This window comes from Erigeron canadensis, chromosome 2 (assembly GCF_010389155.1).
Source record: "Erigeron canadensis isolate Cc75 chromosome 2, C_canadensis_v1, whole genome shotgun sequence".
NCBI classification, from domain to species: domain Eukaryota; kingdom Viridiplantae; phylum Streptophyta; class Magnoliopsida; order Asterales; family Asteraceae; genus Erigeron; species Erigeron canadensis.
Window position 1 is genome coordinate 17,217,567 of NC_057762.1, and position 16,813 is coordinate 17,234,379.

General features: G+C 35.9%; 2 protein-coding genes across 4 annotated transcripts; one reads left to right on the top strand and one right to left on the bottom strand.

The window, feature by feature from the left end:
- The first annotated feature begins 790 nt into the window (after positions 1 to 790).
- Positions 791 to 8,501, top strand: LOC122586621 (ubiquitin-fold modifier-conjugating enzyme 1). Its single transcript, XM_043758600.1, has 3 exons — positions 791 to 1,325; positions 5,928 to 5,989; positions 8,206 to 8,501. The coding sequence occupies exons 1-3, from the start codon at positions 993 to 995 to the stop codon at positions 8,333 to 8,335; spliced, it is 525 nt and encodes a 174-aa protein (XP_043614535.1). The 5' UTR covers positions 791 to 992; the 3' UTR covers positions 8,336 to 8,501.
- Positions 8,502 to 8,704: 203 nt separating this feature from the next.
- Positions 8,705 to 13,708, bottom strand: LOC122586620 (pentatricopeptide repeat-containing protein At5g01110). 3 transcript variants are annotated; one of them, XM_043758599.1, is made up of 7 exons: positions 13,416 to 13,708; positions 13,286 to 13,314; positions 12,583 to 12,711; positions 10,490 to 12,411; positions 9,864 to 10,112; positions 9,594 to 9,751; positions 8,705 to 9,070 (listed from the first exon to the last, which is right to left on the bottom strand). In XM_043758599.1, the coding sequence occupies exons 1-4, from the start codon at positions 13,454 to 13,456 to the stop codon at positions 10,586 to 10,588; spliced, it is 2,025 nt and encodes a 674-aa protein (XP_043614534.1). In that variant the 5' UTR covers positions 13,457 to 13,708; the 3' UTR covers positions 8,705 to 9,070; positions 9,594 to 9,751; positions 9,864 to 10,112; positions 10,490 to 10,585. The 3 variants fall into 3 exon arrangements, with proteins under 3 accessions (XP_043614534.1, XP_043614533.1, XP_043614531.1); XM_043758598.1 differs by having other exon boundaries at positions 9,864 to 10,074; positions 10,490 to 12,711; XM_043758596.1 differs by having other exon boundaries at positions 10,490 to 12,711.
- Positions 13,709 to 16,813: the final 3,105 nt, after the last annotated feature.

Consider the following 16,813-nt stretch of genomic DNA (forward strand, 5'->3'; position numbering starts at 1 on the left):
TTTGACCGAATGTCTATAGTAGGAAAAAACTAAAGTTATGTGTATTGTATGTAAGCAACTTGAAAAAATGTTTATTGTATGTAAGAAAAAACATACGTGGCAACCATATACAGGTGCCACTTGTCAGATTGTAATTGGTTGAAACAAAATTCTTACATACAATAAACATTATTTCAAAGTTGTTTACATACAATACACACAGCTTTAGTTTATTTCCTACTATAGACATTCGTTCAAAATTTCTTACATTCGAGGAAACTAATCCCTATATATATAGTCTATACTATATTATAAACCAAAACTCAGTTTTGTTAAATTTTAAGTTTCAGCAATTTATCAAAAAAATTACATCAATTACCTATAATATTGCCGCCACCACCACTATCATTCGTTGTCACCACCGCACGCCTCCGCAACCACCGCATGCCGCCACTACCACTAACGTCGCCGCCATTACATAGCCACCACCGTCATCATTACTACCGCACGCCACCAACACATGTCATGGCCACCACTCTTGTTGCCATTATATCGCCGTATCATACAAGTATTTTTTTAATTCTTGTTTAATGGAGAACATATATCAACGACACTTGAGTCATCCTTTATTTTTTATGTGATCACCGATTGAGTATTGTTATTGACAAGTTAAACCGGCAATAAAACTGAAATTTATTTTTTGAACGGTTAGTCGGTATTCAAAATCAAAACACTTTCACCGTATAATGGTAATTAGAAAAACTTTATAACATCCCTGTAGAGAGTCCGAAATAAAACCAAAATATTCTATTTGTATTTTTCTTTGAACTTCTTATTATTCGTACGCTAGGAGAGAAAAGACTGTCTAAAGCTTACGCCGGTCTTCTTGTTGATTCTTACGCTACTTTTCGATACGTTTCACACCCAATTAAAACCCCAATATCATCAGCGTCATCATCATTCAGTTTAGGTCTCTTCAAAAACCTTGCAACATCCGGCAAAAAAGAAATCCAATGGAGGGATGGGATCCAACGACCAAATCAACACTAACCCAAATCCCTCTTTTAACAATCAAAGCCGGCCCACGAGACGGCACCCTTTGGACACAGCGATTGAAAGAAGAATACAAAGCATTGATCGCATACACTTCAATGAACAAATCAAAAGATAATGATTGGTTTCGGATATCGTCTGCGAACCCCGAAGGAACCCGATGGACCGGAAAGTGTTGGTATGTTCACAATTTGTTGAAATATGAATTTGATCTTCAGTTCGATATCCCTGTTACCTATCCTGCTACAGCTCCTGAACTTGAATTGCCCCAACTTGATGGAAAGACTCATAAGGTTCGTTTTTACCCCTTATCGAGCTGTAAATTTATAAATTTTCCGTGTTTGGTTGTTGATGATAGGTTTATGTTTTCATTTGAAAATATTGATTGTTAGTATTAACGGCACGCTCGGTAGGGAGAAGTTCAGTGAACTTAGATTCAGAGAATTGAAATTGGCTTAGAAATTTGATGAATTCCAGTGTTTGGTAACAACATAGAATTTATCCCCAAGAAATCATTCCCATTGTTTGGTAAGAATAAAAACAAAGGAATCAAAATGGATTTTACTCGCAATAATAATGCTATCAACTATTATTATTACTACTTTGAATCATTTACTTATATATTAACAAAAAGTACTTCACAGAAAAAAAAAAAACTTTCTATCAAACATAAACTTTAGAGTAAATTACACTTTTCATCCCTGAAGTTGGCACGTTTTTCACTTTTTGTCCCTTAAGTGAAAAAATTACAATTTTGACCTTAAAGTTGGCAGATTTTTTCAATCATCGTCCCTCGCCAAACGTCGTTAAGTTTCAGCCGTTAAGTCGGACACGTGCAACACACGTGAGGGATTGAAACTGCAAAAAATGAAGGGACGAAAACTGAAATTTACTTTTCTGTTTTCATCATCTTCTCTGGCTGACTTTCGTCTAGAAAATTCGCCGGAAAACTTAAAATGCCGATATGTCACTCGTTTCTTCGAATTAGACCACGAAACCACCACCAAAATTAATTTCCGCACGAATCCTAACCAAAAGATTTCAGATTCAACAATTGCTGGAAAACTCAAAATCCCATAACAATGATTTTGAGCAATATTTCTGTACGATTTAGCTTGTTCCAAGAATGCAATATTTCTGTTTTCGCAAATAAGTCTATGTTGGATTAGGTGTACGTGTTCCTCACTAAGACACCAATGGTGTGCCTCATTCATTATTCCATATTCATCTAGTATTGTGTTAAGTTTCATAGCGATTCGTTACCTTTCATTTTTGGCGATTTAGTTAGATGTTAGTTTCATCGTAAGAATTTCGATATAGTTTACTGGTCAATCGTTAAGGTTATTAAGTTGTTACAATAGTTAGATTAGTAGATTGAGGTACAAAGAATTCGGGTGTGACAACCGATTCATTGGATCTCGTTTCGGTTATAAGTTATTCGCACTCAAAGTTGCCAGTTCGTACAAGTTCCATGCTAGTTTGTCGATTGTTTTGGTCCACTGGGTCTTGGTTACAATTTCATTTACGATGCTTTTCATTTACATTTCATGAAATATTGGCATTATATTCGTGCAGAAAATTAATTTTGAGAAGTTTGGTGGTAGTTTAGTGGTCTAATTCGAAGAAACGAGTGAGGTATCGGCATTTTAAGTTTTTCGGCGAATTTTTCTAGACGAAAGTCAGCCGGAGAAGATGAAGATGATGAAAACAGAAAAGTAAATTTCAGTTTTCGTCCCTAAACTCGTCATTTTTTGCAGCTTCAGTCCCTCACGTGTGTTGCACGTGTCTGACTTAACGACCGAAACTTAACGACGTTTGGCGAGGGACGATGATTGAAAAAATCTGTCAACTTTAAGGTCAAAATTGTAATTTTTTCACTTAAGGGACGAAAAGTGAAAAACGTGCCAACTTCAGGGACGTGTAATTTACTCTAAACTTTAATTATCATTCTTCACTATGAACGTAAAAAAAAAATACATACTATTTTAGCCATTGATACAATCAAAATCCTAATTAAATCATTATTGCCTCACCATCTCACATTGCAATCAATTTTTGTTAGTGCTACAAACGTGCATGTTTTTGTTACTTATTGTTCCATTCCTGCTACTGCTGTCACTCCTACTTATATTGTTGCTCTTTTGATTTATGATATTGTTGATAGGGTTTATGGCACTTGAATGTAACCACCTATGACCAAATGGTTATGTAATGTAACCACCTACTAGTGTGGCTATGTAATGTAAGATCCTTCAATATTCGGGTTATGTTATGTAACGCGTTACCTGTAGTAAAGATAACCGGTCACCCCACCGTTGACCCGCGTTGACTTCGACACGTAGCGACACGTAGCGCGACTGACTCTTGATATTATATTTAAAAACCTAAAAAGCGTATATATTCATCATTTATATATACTAAACCTAAAAAATTCCCAACCACCACCAAAATTTGGGTTTTTACCCATGATTTCGGCCAAAGTACTATCCATTTCATCAATCTGTGATTTTTTCAGCAAACCTAAACCGACCCCACCCAAAATCGCCCCTTCCCCATCATATTTTTGATTGGAATTTGTCCTAGAAGTGGCCGGAATTGGACTCGGGGCGGCTGAGACAGAATTAGGGTTTATGCCCAAATTTTCGGCAAAACACCCCCAAAATCATTGGCCCTCGTTTTTTCGCATGAATCAGCATTTACCCCACTCTTAATCACCTCCTCCCCTACCTTCAATTGATCAGAATTCGAATGAACAGTTGCCGGAATAGGTGGTGGCTAAATGGTGGTGGCTGAACGGTGGTGTTGATGTTTTGCGGCGGCTGTAAAGAAGAAAAACCCTCCAAAATTGAATCCGAATTTGATGATGATGATCTCAGATTGTATTTAGATTGAAGATAAGATCGATTGTATCTTTCACCCTCCAAACCGTCGACCTCTATCTCTATATTTTTCGATTTTTTTCCAGATTTTTTGGGAGGTTTAGGCATGATATATTACATGGATTTGAAGATAAATTAACAAGGAATAAGATGGGAATCGAAATGGATCGAAATCCGGCCAAAAATCCGGCCAAAATTGGCCTAGAAGTGGCTGTGTGTAAATCTCCCCTTTTTTGGTTTGTCACATGACTTAACCTATATATATTTAAGATACACATGGCATGCACATGACCTAACCAGTCAATTCAACTGGTGTTATCCGGTACGTTACATAACAACGTTACATAACATAACCCTAATACTGAAGGATCTTATATTACATAATCACACTAGTAGGTTGTTACATTACATAACCATTTGGTCATAGGTGGTTACACTCAGATGCCATAATCCCTTGTTGATATTGGGACCTTTTTCTGTTTATACTGCACTGCTTATACCAATGATGCCAACCCCGTGCCTTTAATGCTCAGTTTGTATCATGGGTTGCCGATGTTCATCCATTGGTACCACTTTCATGTCGAGAGAAATTCCATCGAATGCCCCATTTCATATAATTATTCGAAAAGATAGATTTTGAAGACACTTTAGACACCATCTAATTGAACAACATTCCAAGAATAGTATATGCTCACCGGGTTTGAATAACGTTTAGTATGCACAATATTGAACAACAAACTAAAACAGCATATCCTCACCGGGTTCGGACAACATCGAGTATGCACAAAATGCTATAAACATAAACATAATCTCATCTTATAACTGAAGTGAAACACCATAATTGAACATTAAATTGACCGGAAATCCCATATACCAAAAACTCAAACCATAAATGAAATCGTAATTAGCAGAAATTTGTACCAGGAGACGACTTACAAGGACAGGCAACTGGGTAAAGTAGGAAGATTAATCGTCAGCGATGAAGTTAAAAGATACAGGAGTAGCAGCAAGCTAAAAAAACCCCCAAATTGGAAGATGGATCGTATGGCTAGGGTTGGAACAATTTTTGTGTGACAAGTGCAATTTGCACGTGATTTACATATTTATGCCCCCTTTTTCTAAGCCTAAACTGATTTCTCCCTTGAATAAATACAGAGAAATTGCCTAACAACTCCCATTTCTCTTCAAATTGGATGGAAATCAATATCTTCACCTCTTTGATTTCTCTGGACAACCAAACATGGTTTAGTTTTAGATATTGTTGCCGTACATTTAGTAAAATGTGTTACATAAAATTAACATCCTTCTAAGGGCTATGGTTAAAAAAATTTGCATGTTGCCTAGAAGTATGTGGTTTTGATATTAAAGTTGCGTAAGTTTATGCGTTGTAAGGTGTAGATTGTCAACTGGCTATATATGTTTTTAATGTAATGATTATACAATTATATAACTGTGAATATTTGCCATCGTGAACACTTATATTTGGGACTTAGGGGTAACTATTTTTTTTTTTTTTTTTTTTTCTCAGTTAATAATGAAGATTGTTTTAGTTTAGTCCAATTCATTGTTGTTTATTCGTGAGTTAAAATCTTTGAGTAAGTTTATTAATATGAATGGAACTATAAATTGTTGGAGCAAAATTATTATAAATTTGAACTACATATGGGCTGCAATGAAGTTGCAAAGTATGTAGCAGAGAAAAGTTGTAGATATTATAGTGAACATAGTGTCTTTTGTTAAAATTGACCAGAATTCCCAGTTAGCAACCCCTTTTTGTGTGTGTGTGTGTGTGTGTTTGTGTGTGTGTGTGTGTGTTTGAATATGTGTGCTTATCAAAGATGAAACTTTTTTTTTTGTTGATTGATTCTTAAACTTTTTTGATGGGAATGAGCAACTCTGTTTCCTTTCCCTGGCTTTTGGTTTCTTATATTGTTACTTATATATATGCACCGTTTTTTTTTAAATGAAATTATTGTTCGGATATGTACTAAATGGTTCTTCCTTTTCTGGTTACAGATGTATAGAGGAGGAAAGATTTGCTTGACAGTTCATTTCAAGCCACTTTGGGCCAAAAACTCGTAAGGATTTTCCTTTCATTCCACCTCTCTAGAAAGTTGAAATAATAGATTCTTCATGTAAATATTAACAATATATGTTGATATTTAGAACCCACGTTCAATATGAAGTTGAACCATCTGCAAGGTGGCCTAGTGACAAGGTGTCATGAGGGTTTCTGAAGAGATCTGGTGGGTTTGAACTTCACTGGATGAACATCTTAGGGTGGCTAGGGAAGTAGGGAAAAAGTTAAGGAAATTGCCACTGGAATACCGGTTAGGCTGCGTACACCAAAACCAAAAACTAACTTTTTCACATAAAGCCGACCCTCTTCTTTTTCCGTATTATTTACGATTCAGTTGGCTCCCATCATAAAAAAGTTAAGGTTTTATTAATAGCTTGCTTCATTATATATATATATATATATATATGTATGTATATAACTTACTACCTCTCCTACCTAGTGTTAGTTACCGACATCAAGGCTTGGATCTAGCATGCCACCTGCGCTCTCTTGATTTTTATGACGGTTTCTTGCAGTGCCAACCTGTGGCTGCTGTTTGTGGCATAAGAGAAGGGGGGAGAGGGTCAGACGTATTTTTTTTAAAAAAACTTGTATAATATTTAACATTAAGAAAAACATAAGCGATAAAAAACGAATAATGATGTTTATATTGAAATATAAACGCCGTTTCTTTTATAGTTCATACTTTGAGTGCTTTTAAGAGTTAAAAACAGTTTTTGCAGTGGTCCCGATTGCACCCTCCCGAGTGCATGTAGATCCGCCCATGCCACTGCACAAAAGCTAGTTGGTAGTATCAGACTATCAGTTAATGCACATGCACTGAGTAGATGCACTTGTAAGAATTTTTATCTGTGTTAGTTTACTACTTAGTTATGATTAGTCCCCTATTCGATAAGCTTTCTTCTGCTATAAATACCTCTATACTACGTTAGTTTCAATCATTCAGATACATATAATTCTCTATTTTTTTTTCTTATTTCTTAGGAGAATTATTGTTTTGTGTAGAGTTTTTGTCTTTTCAATATCCTGCTTCTCCCAACAGTTAATTCCAGCAAATGAATCAGATTTTGATATTATTTTAATTGACTAGTACTATGGCACTATCCTTAATTGAATCCAAAGCATGATTAGGATCATGCTTTTAATTTGGAATTATAAAGTTCTGGCACTACGAAAGTTGCCACTTCACTTTCTTCCCTGTTCATAAACCCCCTTAAGGTTGACCACATGTATGACATCCCCCCTCCCTCCATAAAAAAATCAGGGAGGGTATCACATCTTTGCGACAAGCTTCAGAACTAGAAGTGGAAGCAAAGCAACTCTGTGTCGCTCTTTTTGCATTCCAAATATCTTTTCACCGACTTGGTAACCAATGTTTTGATTTGTTGATGGTTTCAACACACTGCAAAAGTTTTTTGGTGTGTTTGGCGATCGCTTGTCCCCCTGCCTTAAACACTGGTACTGCTCAAATCGAAATGGATTCATGTCTGGGGATCTTTGGCCATAGCAGAGCCCATTTATAAACTAGTGTTTGTTAAATTGGACTTGTTCCTACCAAAACAAGACTCTCCATTCAATCTGCAGGCCACGAGTTTAGTTGTTTATTTCCATAGTTTCTGAAAAACTAAAAAAGCCATAGTACTTCTGTTGGTGGGTCAAGAAATTATCTAATATCGAGGTTTCCCTTAAAAGGGGCAGAACTACTTGAACAAAAGGTGTCATGCTGATTTTGTTGTCTTTGCCTCATAAAATTAGAATACACTTTGAATGAAGAAGAATCTTCATTGTCTAGACGAAATTGTCATTCAGGGGCCGTGGATGAGTCCAATGTTAGCATTTCTCATCGAAAATCTCTGATCATGCTGCTCATGCATTCTCTTCACAAAAACATCTAAGGAATTTTAGAGAAACAAAAGTGTTGTATATATCTGGAATGTTCAACAAACAAACATCCACAATATAAATGTAGTAGTGGAATGTTCAACAAAAATAAATGTAGTAGTGGACTAAATAGTGTTTGCCTGTCAATCTAACAAGCATAACGTGTCTTGACCCCCGCTACAAACTGACCTGTTACAACCTGAACCTTGTACCCAGTGCGCCCATCTTGACACCTCTATATTATTCTTGTAAGCTTTTCATTGAATTGGAATTTGAAAGTTTTTAATCTTATATATTTGAGTTTCAGCTAATGGAGATCTTTCTGTATTTCAGCCCTAGGTTTGGTATAGCACATGCTCTCTGTTTGGGCCTTGCACCTTGGCTTGCCACCGAAATTCCAATTCTTGTAGATTCTGGCATGATCAAGCATAAGGATGATGTGGTCTCAACCAGCGAAACCTAGTATATCTTTTAATAATTAAGGAGGATGATAACTTTACCAATTTCCTTTTCAGAGTCGTGGTTTGTCACAAACAAAAATAAGTATGGCCGAGAAACTGTGCAATATATGATGTTATGTAATGTTGAGATAACCTTCTTTGTTTTAATTAAGCTATTTTTGCCCTCCTCGTCACTGTCTTCATTCATAAAGGCCAAATAGATTGATGTTTTGAAAGGTAACCTTAAAACGATGATTGTTCTTTGTTCTCCTAACTTGTTCCCTATGATTTACCTATAAAATCCTAATAAATCTTTCCTGATTATATATTAAATACTTTCCTAATTAATAATATGGAGTCGTTTCAGATGTCAATCAACCTGTGAACACATGTTTCAAGTATAAATGCCCAGAAAACTGATATATGCAAATGAAGTCTTTGATATTTTCATGTGAAATGGTAAGAAGTGATATGCAAATAGCAGACTAGTGAGCTATTTCTCAACATTCTTGTGTGCGAGGATTTTGGATCTGAATACCAATATGCAACCACCGACCATCAATGAAAGATCGACTCTACTCAGGACCTAGAACAATAACAGTCTTCCAATTGTGCATTAAACGCAAGTAGCACCCAGATGTCACCATCAACTCCAACAGTACATTTATTGAACTCTCAAACTATAGTAGAACTCCATGTGTATCGATTGACCATGCATGCAATTGACACACCTTTCATGTCATTTCTTCAAAGTTGACCTACATGTGCAAACATTTCATTCACTAAAAAGATGCAGCACCGTGAGGACACAAAAGCGAACATTAAGATTAAGATTATGTATTTAATGTAACGTTATGCATCAAATAGTTGATTCTTTCAGGCGGTAAATTTTTCATTGACTAAAAAATATAGCATTGAAATGGGAGACAGTCTCTACTTTGCAACTTACACCGGAAAAGACCTAAATACCCATCAATTATATCAACTTAAATGAGATCATTAAAGTATAATGTCATACAAAATCAATTCATATCAAAAACCTGGAGCCAAAATGCTTCCGGAGGTTAAAATGCAGTCTGTTAGTACCGTCAAAAAAAAAAAAAAAAAAAATTAAGCTCATCGTAAATCATACTTAACAATTCTTTAGATTCATCATAAGCAGTATATTTTAGGCAATTTACCAAAATCAATGCATTCTTAATCTGTATCAAATTTAATTCAAGATCAAGGAACTTACATATAACAAAATTTTCACACATGAAAAAAAAATCAAAATCTGACCTTGATTATGTAGTTCAGATGACGGAAGATTATGGATTCGAGAGAAAAAGTAGGTTCTGTAGAAGGTTTTGGACTTTCGGGAGGCAGATAAGCAGATTGAAGGTTCGTGATCTAGTCAACCGGTCCTTGTGTGGACTGTCGACTTCTTGTCCTTGGCACTACAAACCAAATCAGAACTGAAACTGAGAAACACGAAACAGAGACGCAGCCTGATACTTGTTGTGCTAAACATGAAATTAACTATTAATATGATTGAAGCCATGCACGTACAAGATTTGGTCTCCTGTGACCGTTCCACCTCCATAATAATCCACACTGATGATGTTATCATGCTAATACATTGCCTAAGGTGATTGAAGCACGCCTGGTAAAACTTGACTTGAACTGATGAACCAAAGATAAAGGATATGCTCCATTGAGCAACTTCGCCACCTTATTCTTGTTTGAAGAAGCCAATTCATTCCATATGAACAAATAGAACCTGGATATTTGCAATATGCTGACGTGGAATGTGATAAGCTGTTATAAGGTATAGGTGTTAGAGAACTAAAAGTATCTTATGAAGTTATTTGTTAGATACCAGCCCATATGGCCATACCCATGAGAAGTAAATCAAAGTAATATGCATGTGTATGTGTGCTATTGAAATAGCATGTCTTCTATATAAAATAAACTGTTTGGCAGTATCAGGAACAAAAATATCTGGAGTATACATTTTGGAGTTGGTTTGCTTTATGATTTTTACAGGATTTTAACTTTGTATAGCCATTGCGTTGGTTGTATGAAAATCTTCTTTTAGTTCGGTTCCATCTATATGTTCCTCATAAATTATGAAGAAATGGCTTTGAAATTTGAAATTTAGATTTCAGTTGTTTAACCTGAAAGATGAAAACTACCTCTCTAGTAAGGACAGAAGGAGCACTTGGTGCTTGTCACACCTTCAACCTAGGTAACCGAATAAGAAATTTGCACCAATCAGTCACCAACTTAAATCAGAATTTATCATCAGGAACGAATCCTCTTTGCAGCATTTGATCATGGTAGCGGAACACTTCCTTCATGTTCTCCTGTGAAACGTGCCCGTTTATCAAAGATATATATGTAGATCTATCAGGATTCAAGCCTTTCTCAATCATCTTCCTATAAATCATGTCACCTTCATGCATTCTTCCTTGTCTACAAAACCCTTCAAGAATTACATTATATGTAACAACATCCGGCAACAGCCCTTGACTTTCCATATTGTTGATCAAGTCAAAAGCCTTATCCATTTCATCTTCCATCAAAAACCCATGTATAAGAGTATTATAAGTAATACTATCAGGAGTAACATTATAAGAAGTTATTTTGTTAAAAAATATAGCCGCTTCGAAGGGTAATCTAGACCTGCAATAGCCCTTAACAATAGAGTTACAAGTCACAATCGTTGGGTGAATACCTTTATTGACCATCTCATCCCATATCCTCAATGCCTCTAATACACGAGCATTGCTACAAAACCCGTTTATTAGAATACTGTAGGTAATGTGATTAGGAATAATACATTTGGATATCATATTATTCCATAAATCATTAGCTTTTTCCATCTCACCTACCCTACAGAACCCATCAATTAAAGTATTATATGTTACAATATCAGGCTTTAAGTTCCTTTGAAACATCGAGTTAAACAAAGTCAATGCCATGTTCATGTTTCCTTCCTTTGCATACCCATTAATAAGTGTTGTAAAAGTATAACACTCCGGAGAAACCCCCCTTCCAATCATCTCACTAAAAAGTTTCTCTGCTTCATCGAGCTTTTTACTTTTACACAAACCATTTAAAAGTGTATTATATGTAACCACATCCAAAATGCACCCCTGATTCACCATTTCATCCCTCATCTTCATTGCCTCTGATAAGGAACCATGTTGGCAATACGCGTTTATTAAAATTGTGTATATAACATTATCTGGTACCAACCCGACACTTTTCATATCTTTAAAGTAAGCTAAAGCCCGATTAAGGTTTGAGTTACTTGAAAACAGCCTAATAAGTGAGCTATAAGTAACAAAATCAGGAATAATGTTTTCCTGCAACATTTCTCCAAAAACGCATTCGACTTCCTCCACATTATTTTTTCTACAACACTCAACTAACAACGTGTTGTAAGTAGCGGCATCGGGATTTACACCATTACATGCCATCTCTTTCACAATCTCTTTAGCTCTGTCAAAACTTCCGTTTCTACATACACCATTAAGAATAGCATTATAAGTGTACAATCCTGGTTTCAACCCCTTAAATTGCATAGAGTTCATAAGTTCGAAAGCCTCATCAAGAAGTCCAATACGAGAATAACCACTAACCAACGTATTATAAGTCACGATATCCGGAAAAACACCCTTCGCCTCAAATTCCATCAAAAAAAGCTTCACTCTATCAAACTTCCCCTCTCTACAAATAGCATTAACCATAATATTCATCGTAAACACGTTCATTGTAACCCCACTAGAAACAATTTCATCATAAACCTCCCAACATAAATCAACCCACCCGATTTTCACAAGTCCTCCAAGAAGACTATTACACCCATTAATCGGAACACAAATTCCCCTACTTTTTAGCAACCTAAACATCTCTACGCCTTCTCTTAACTTCCTAGCTTGGACATAAGTCCGAATCAACAAATCATACACGACAGGACTTGACCCGCATTTCTCATAAGTCATAACCAAAGAATCCACAACAGCAGTTCTTGAAACGCCACTTTTTCGAATCATTCTAAGCAGTAAAGTCTGAGCATCTGATGATCTTTTATGCCTTGAAAGAATGTGAACTGATGCGCTTAAAGAGAGTAATGAATGCTTGAATTTAGAATGGATTGACGCTATTGTATCTATAAATTTTAGACCTAAGTGTGGGTTTATAATAGAGCATTGATTAATAACGTCCAAAAATGAAGACGGGGTCAGCTGAAAAATGTAGTGCTCATGGGAATTGAAGTTACCTTGTTTTAAACGCATCAAAATCTTTTCGATTAAGAAGGTGTCTTGATGGGGTTGTTGGTATGTGTTTAGTGTGTATGTTGAAAGCAGTTTTACAAGTATTTCGAGGGATGCTTTTCGGGATCGTAAACCTGAGAAAACATACATATATAGTCATATTAATCATGATAGTAGCGATCTGAGCAAAAGAAAGAACACAATTCCAACACCCGAAACACCATAATGTAGATAACCAAATTTCATATCTCACAATATAAGTGGAATTCATCAGAAAGAAACATAAAGTTTCATTAAATTGGGTCAATTTTAAAATAGCTTAAAAAAACCAAATGGGTTGGATCAGTGGTTGGAGTCCTTGCCTTTGGAGACAGAGGTCATGGATTCGATCCTCATGCCCACCAAGGCTGGAGATCCTTTTCTACCTTTGATAGAACCTAGAAACAGCCACTCTACCTTTGGTAGGGGTAAGGCTGTCTACATCTCAACCTCCCCATACACCGTCGAAGATGGTATTTGGGACCCAAAACTCGTGGAAGACGGCATTGGGAGTTACTTCTAATTTTAAAACAGCTTAAATAAGAAGATGGTAATGCTTTTTTTTTTCCTTTTCTTTTCCAGGCAGTTAAGTGCTAATAAATAAGCAATGGCAAACAACTGATTAACTGAAAATTGTTAATAAAAAGTTGAAACGGGCTAAGTGTATACCTCCACTAATTTGAGGAGCAGCAGTAAACCTAGAGCGCATAAATCAACAGAAACAATACAACAAAAATGAATTAAAAATATATGAAATGAAATGAAAAGAAAAAGATTGTAATAATACGAGACTTCTTACAATTTAGAATTCAGCAGCTTTGGATTGCCACTCATCGCCATTTGGCCGTTCAAATTGCTGTCCCAACTCTTAGCTCTTCTTTTTTTAATTAACGGGTTGGGGCTATGATGGTTTAAAACTCTTATCAGAAAAAACTAAAAATGTCTATTCTAACTCTTTTTCTAATTAGGTCGGTGATTAACAAAGATGATACTTTTTTGAGTTATCGACATAAATCTGTCAGTCCTTCTCGTTTACTCAAAAAGTTACGTTTATCCTAGTTGAATAAGGCGGTCCTTTTTATAAGAGGATAAGGTTAGTATATAAAGGATAAGGTTAGTGTTTCATCTTTTGAGTTGATGTATATATATGAAAAAAATTTGGAAAAGAAAAGAGAAAGATGACAGATTTAAAAAGAATATCACCAATAGTCATTTGTAGGTGGAAAAAGACTAGAATACCCCTCACGTGGGAGACACGTGAGGATGTAAATGGAGATTAAATGACGGTTGTCAACTCAAATAACGTGAACTTTATCCTCCTATAAAGGACTGCCAATGAAATTATTATACCATATAGATGAAACGTGATTTTTTAAGTAGACCACAAGGACGATGTATGTCGAAAACTATATATTTTTTTTCTTATGAATATGATTAATTTAATAGAAATATATTTGTATGAATAAAGTTACGTAAAACTAATAGACACATATTTATGTATGATTAAAAGGTTGGTAAGATTTTTTTTTTCCTGATATGATTAATTTATTTGGCATATTAGTATTAGGGTTTTGACTCGTACGTTATACGAGCTTACATAGATTTTTTAACAAATAATTCAACAAAAACTTAATTTAAAAATAACTTTCATTGAATAATGTTCATAATTATTTGTGAAATTCTTGTAACCTAAACATATAACTCGCGACGATTTAGGGAAAGTTGTTACATCTATTAGCGAACACAATCTGTTAAAGAGATACTTACATCTACATACCAAATAGTTACAACGATATTCACATTCACAAAGAAGAAATGTGCATATAAGAATATGTATCATGTATATATGAATCCTTAATTTTAATGGAGTAGAATTATCGGTAGAATGTATCATTAGATGGCATCCTTCTGATATTATTGAGAAAAAAGACAGTTGATGATATACCATATACGAAGCTTTAGCTCCGTACCCGAAGCAGATACAAAACACCTTTGTACATGTAAAATCACTTAACCCAGAACGGAGCTTAACCTCTGTTCCACTTAATCATTCTGGAGCTCCCGAGGTAACAAATACTCAACTCCGAGAGAAAACACATATCGGATAGAGTTCCTTCTATGATTATCCGAATAAAATACATATTAAGGTCCGAATACCTCGGACACGATCTGGCAAAGAGATTACCACAAATATCCTCAAGAATGAAATAAGATATTCTCAAAAGAGGAAGAGATTTACCCAAATTCTCTTACCCTCCTCTCCAAGTTTCTACCATCTATATAAATAGAGGAGGAAGTCATACGACATACGATCATATACAATTCTCTCCAAATACATAACTCACATTCGACCTCCGAATTCATATACAAAACCCTAAATTATCCTATAAACCCTAAGTCGCACGAAACGACCTGCGACCGGGAACACCTATGATCAAGATAAAAGCGATAACGGGATTCTCCCAACCTAGGAATCCGGCTCCCCAAAATCGCAGGAGAATCATCAATATCCAGAGGAACAGTCAGCAGGCCGATCAACTCGCCAGACAACGATATTGAGTAGGGAAGCAAGTCCAAATATAAAAGGAAGCAACCACAAATAAGGCGCGGACCCTGAATTAGAAAGAGACGTTGTACAATACCTCGACAATACTATGTCGAACGCTCCACCACCAACTATGTGTGAAAGCGAGAAGGAGGCAATCTCACAACAAAGAACGAGACCAGCCTACACCCATCTGCGTGTGACACTCGGAGGGGTACATCGTCAAGCCCCCTAGTCTAATATTAGAGGCTGCCAAGGCTGTGATTTTAGACTCTACTTCTTCGTCTTCTAACGCTCCGATCTCCGTACAGTTTAGTCCGAATAAGCTTCTAAAAGTTTTGCTCGGAGGACTAGAGATGCTCAATTTTGATAGATCTTTAGGCTCATCTAATGTTGACTTTTTCTACATATTTTCATTCGAGTGACAAGTGGTAATAGTTGATAAAACAGTTAGGATGAGGCTTCGTTGTCCGTGCTATTATACCTTTGAATTATTTTTTTTTTTTTTGCCATTATTGATCGCTACTTGCTCAGATAACTTTTCTTTCTTTGTGCAAAAGTGTTTTGCGAATGGTGACTTTTGTCAAATGAGATAAGGCAGTGAGCGATCTTTGTAAGGTGCTTTCACAAAGGCTCTTGATGTGGTCTTTGCTAGAAATCGTTTGTTTCGTTTATGGACCTTTGATCTTCAAATCTCACTTTTTGCTATGAAGTTTTGAGCAGTTGTGGATTTATGGGGATCATTGAGTCTTGTGATAGAGGAAATTGTGAATATTTTTAATCATGAAGTGCTATGCTTTTGTTTCGGTGGTGGCATGGTGTCCTGTGTGAGTTATGCACTTACTTCGTAGGGTATAGTTCCTTTGAGTGAAAGCTATCTCAGGACGGGATCGTTTGCCATGAGCGTCTTGCGCGGTGAATAAATCTAATCGTAGTAATGTCAAGGTGGTATGAAGGTGTACTATGAGAGAGTTTCTTCTTATCGGTCTTCGTCATAAAACTTGAATGTATCTTCACATTTTTGTTATGCATAATGTAAACAACCGGTGTTGTATCCTTCAAATTAGAGGTCATATTTTTGTTATGCCGGGTTGTTCCACCTTTGTCGCTTTGTTTGCTCATATTGATGAACTTGATGTGCCATTATTCTTCATGTGGTTGTGTTCTTGTACCATAGACCACATGGTTATCTTCTTATGATTCTTTCCTTTAATGTAAAGAAAATGTTGCAAACTTAGGGAATTTTGCTCTTCGTCATGTGGAAAAGGCATTTATGATGTCTCAGGATTATATTTGTGCAGGATATGTTCTTCATATATGATTGATTCTGGTGTCTTTGAATGACTATTTGCTTCTTGTAATTATCCTACGAAGGTACTAGAGGTATCCTTCTTGTTGTTATGAGCGGTTTCTTCAAAGTTCCCGTGGAATCTTCGGCTTCTATTTTCTAACTGAATGGTTTATGTAGGCTACCATCCTTGTTAACTCTTTCAAGCTTTTTTTATGGGCTTCGGGTGATGAACTATTCTTCATATATTCAGAAGTTCTTTCTTTAAGCTTTGAGGATATATTACGAAGGGATCATCATGTCGAGCTACCTTTTTACTGCTTTATGAGTAATTCTTGAACCTATCAGGGGCACATATATGGCC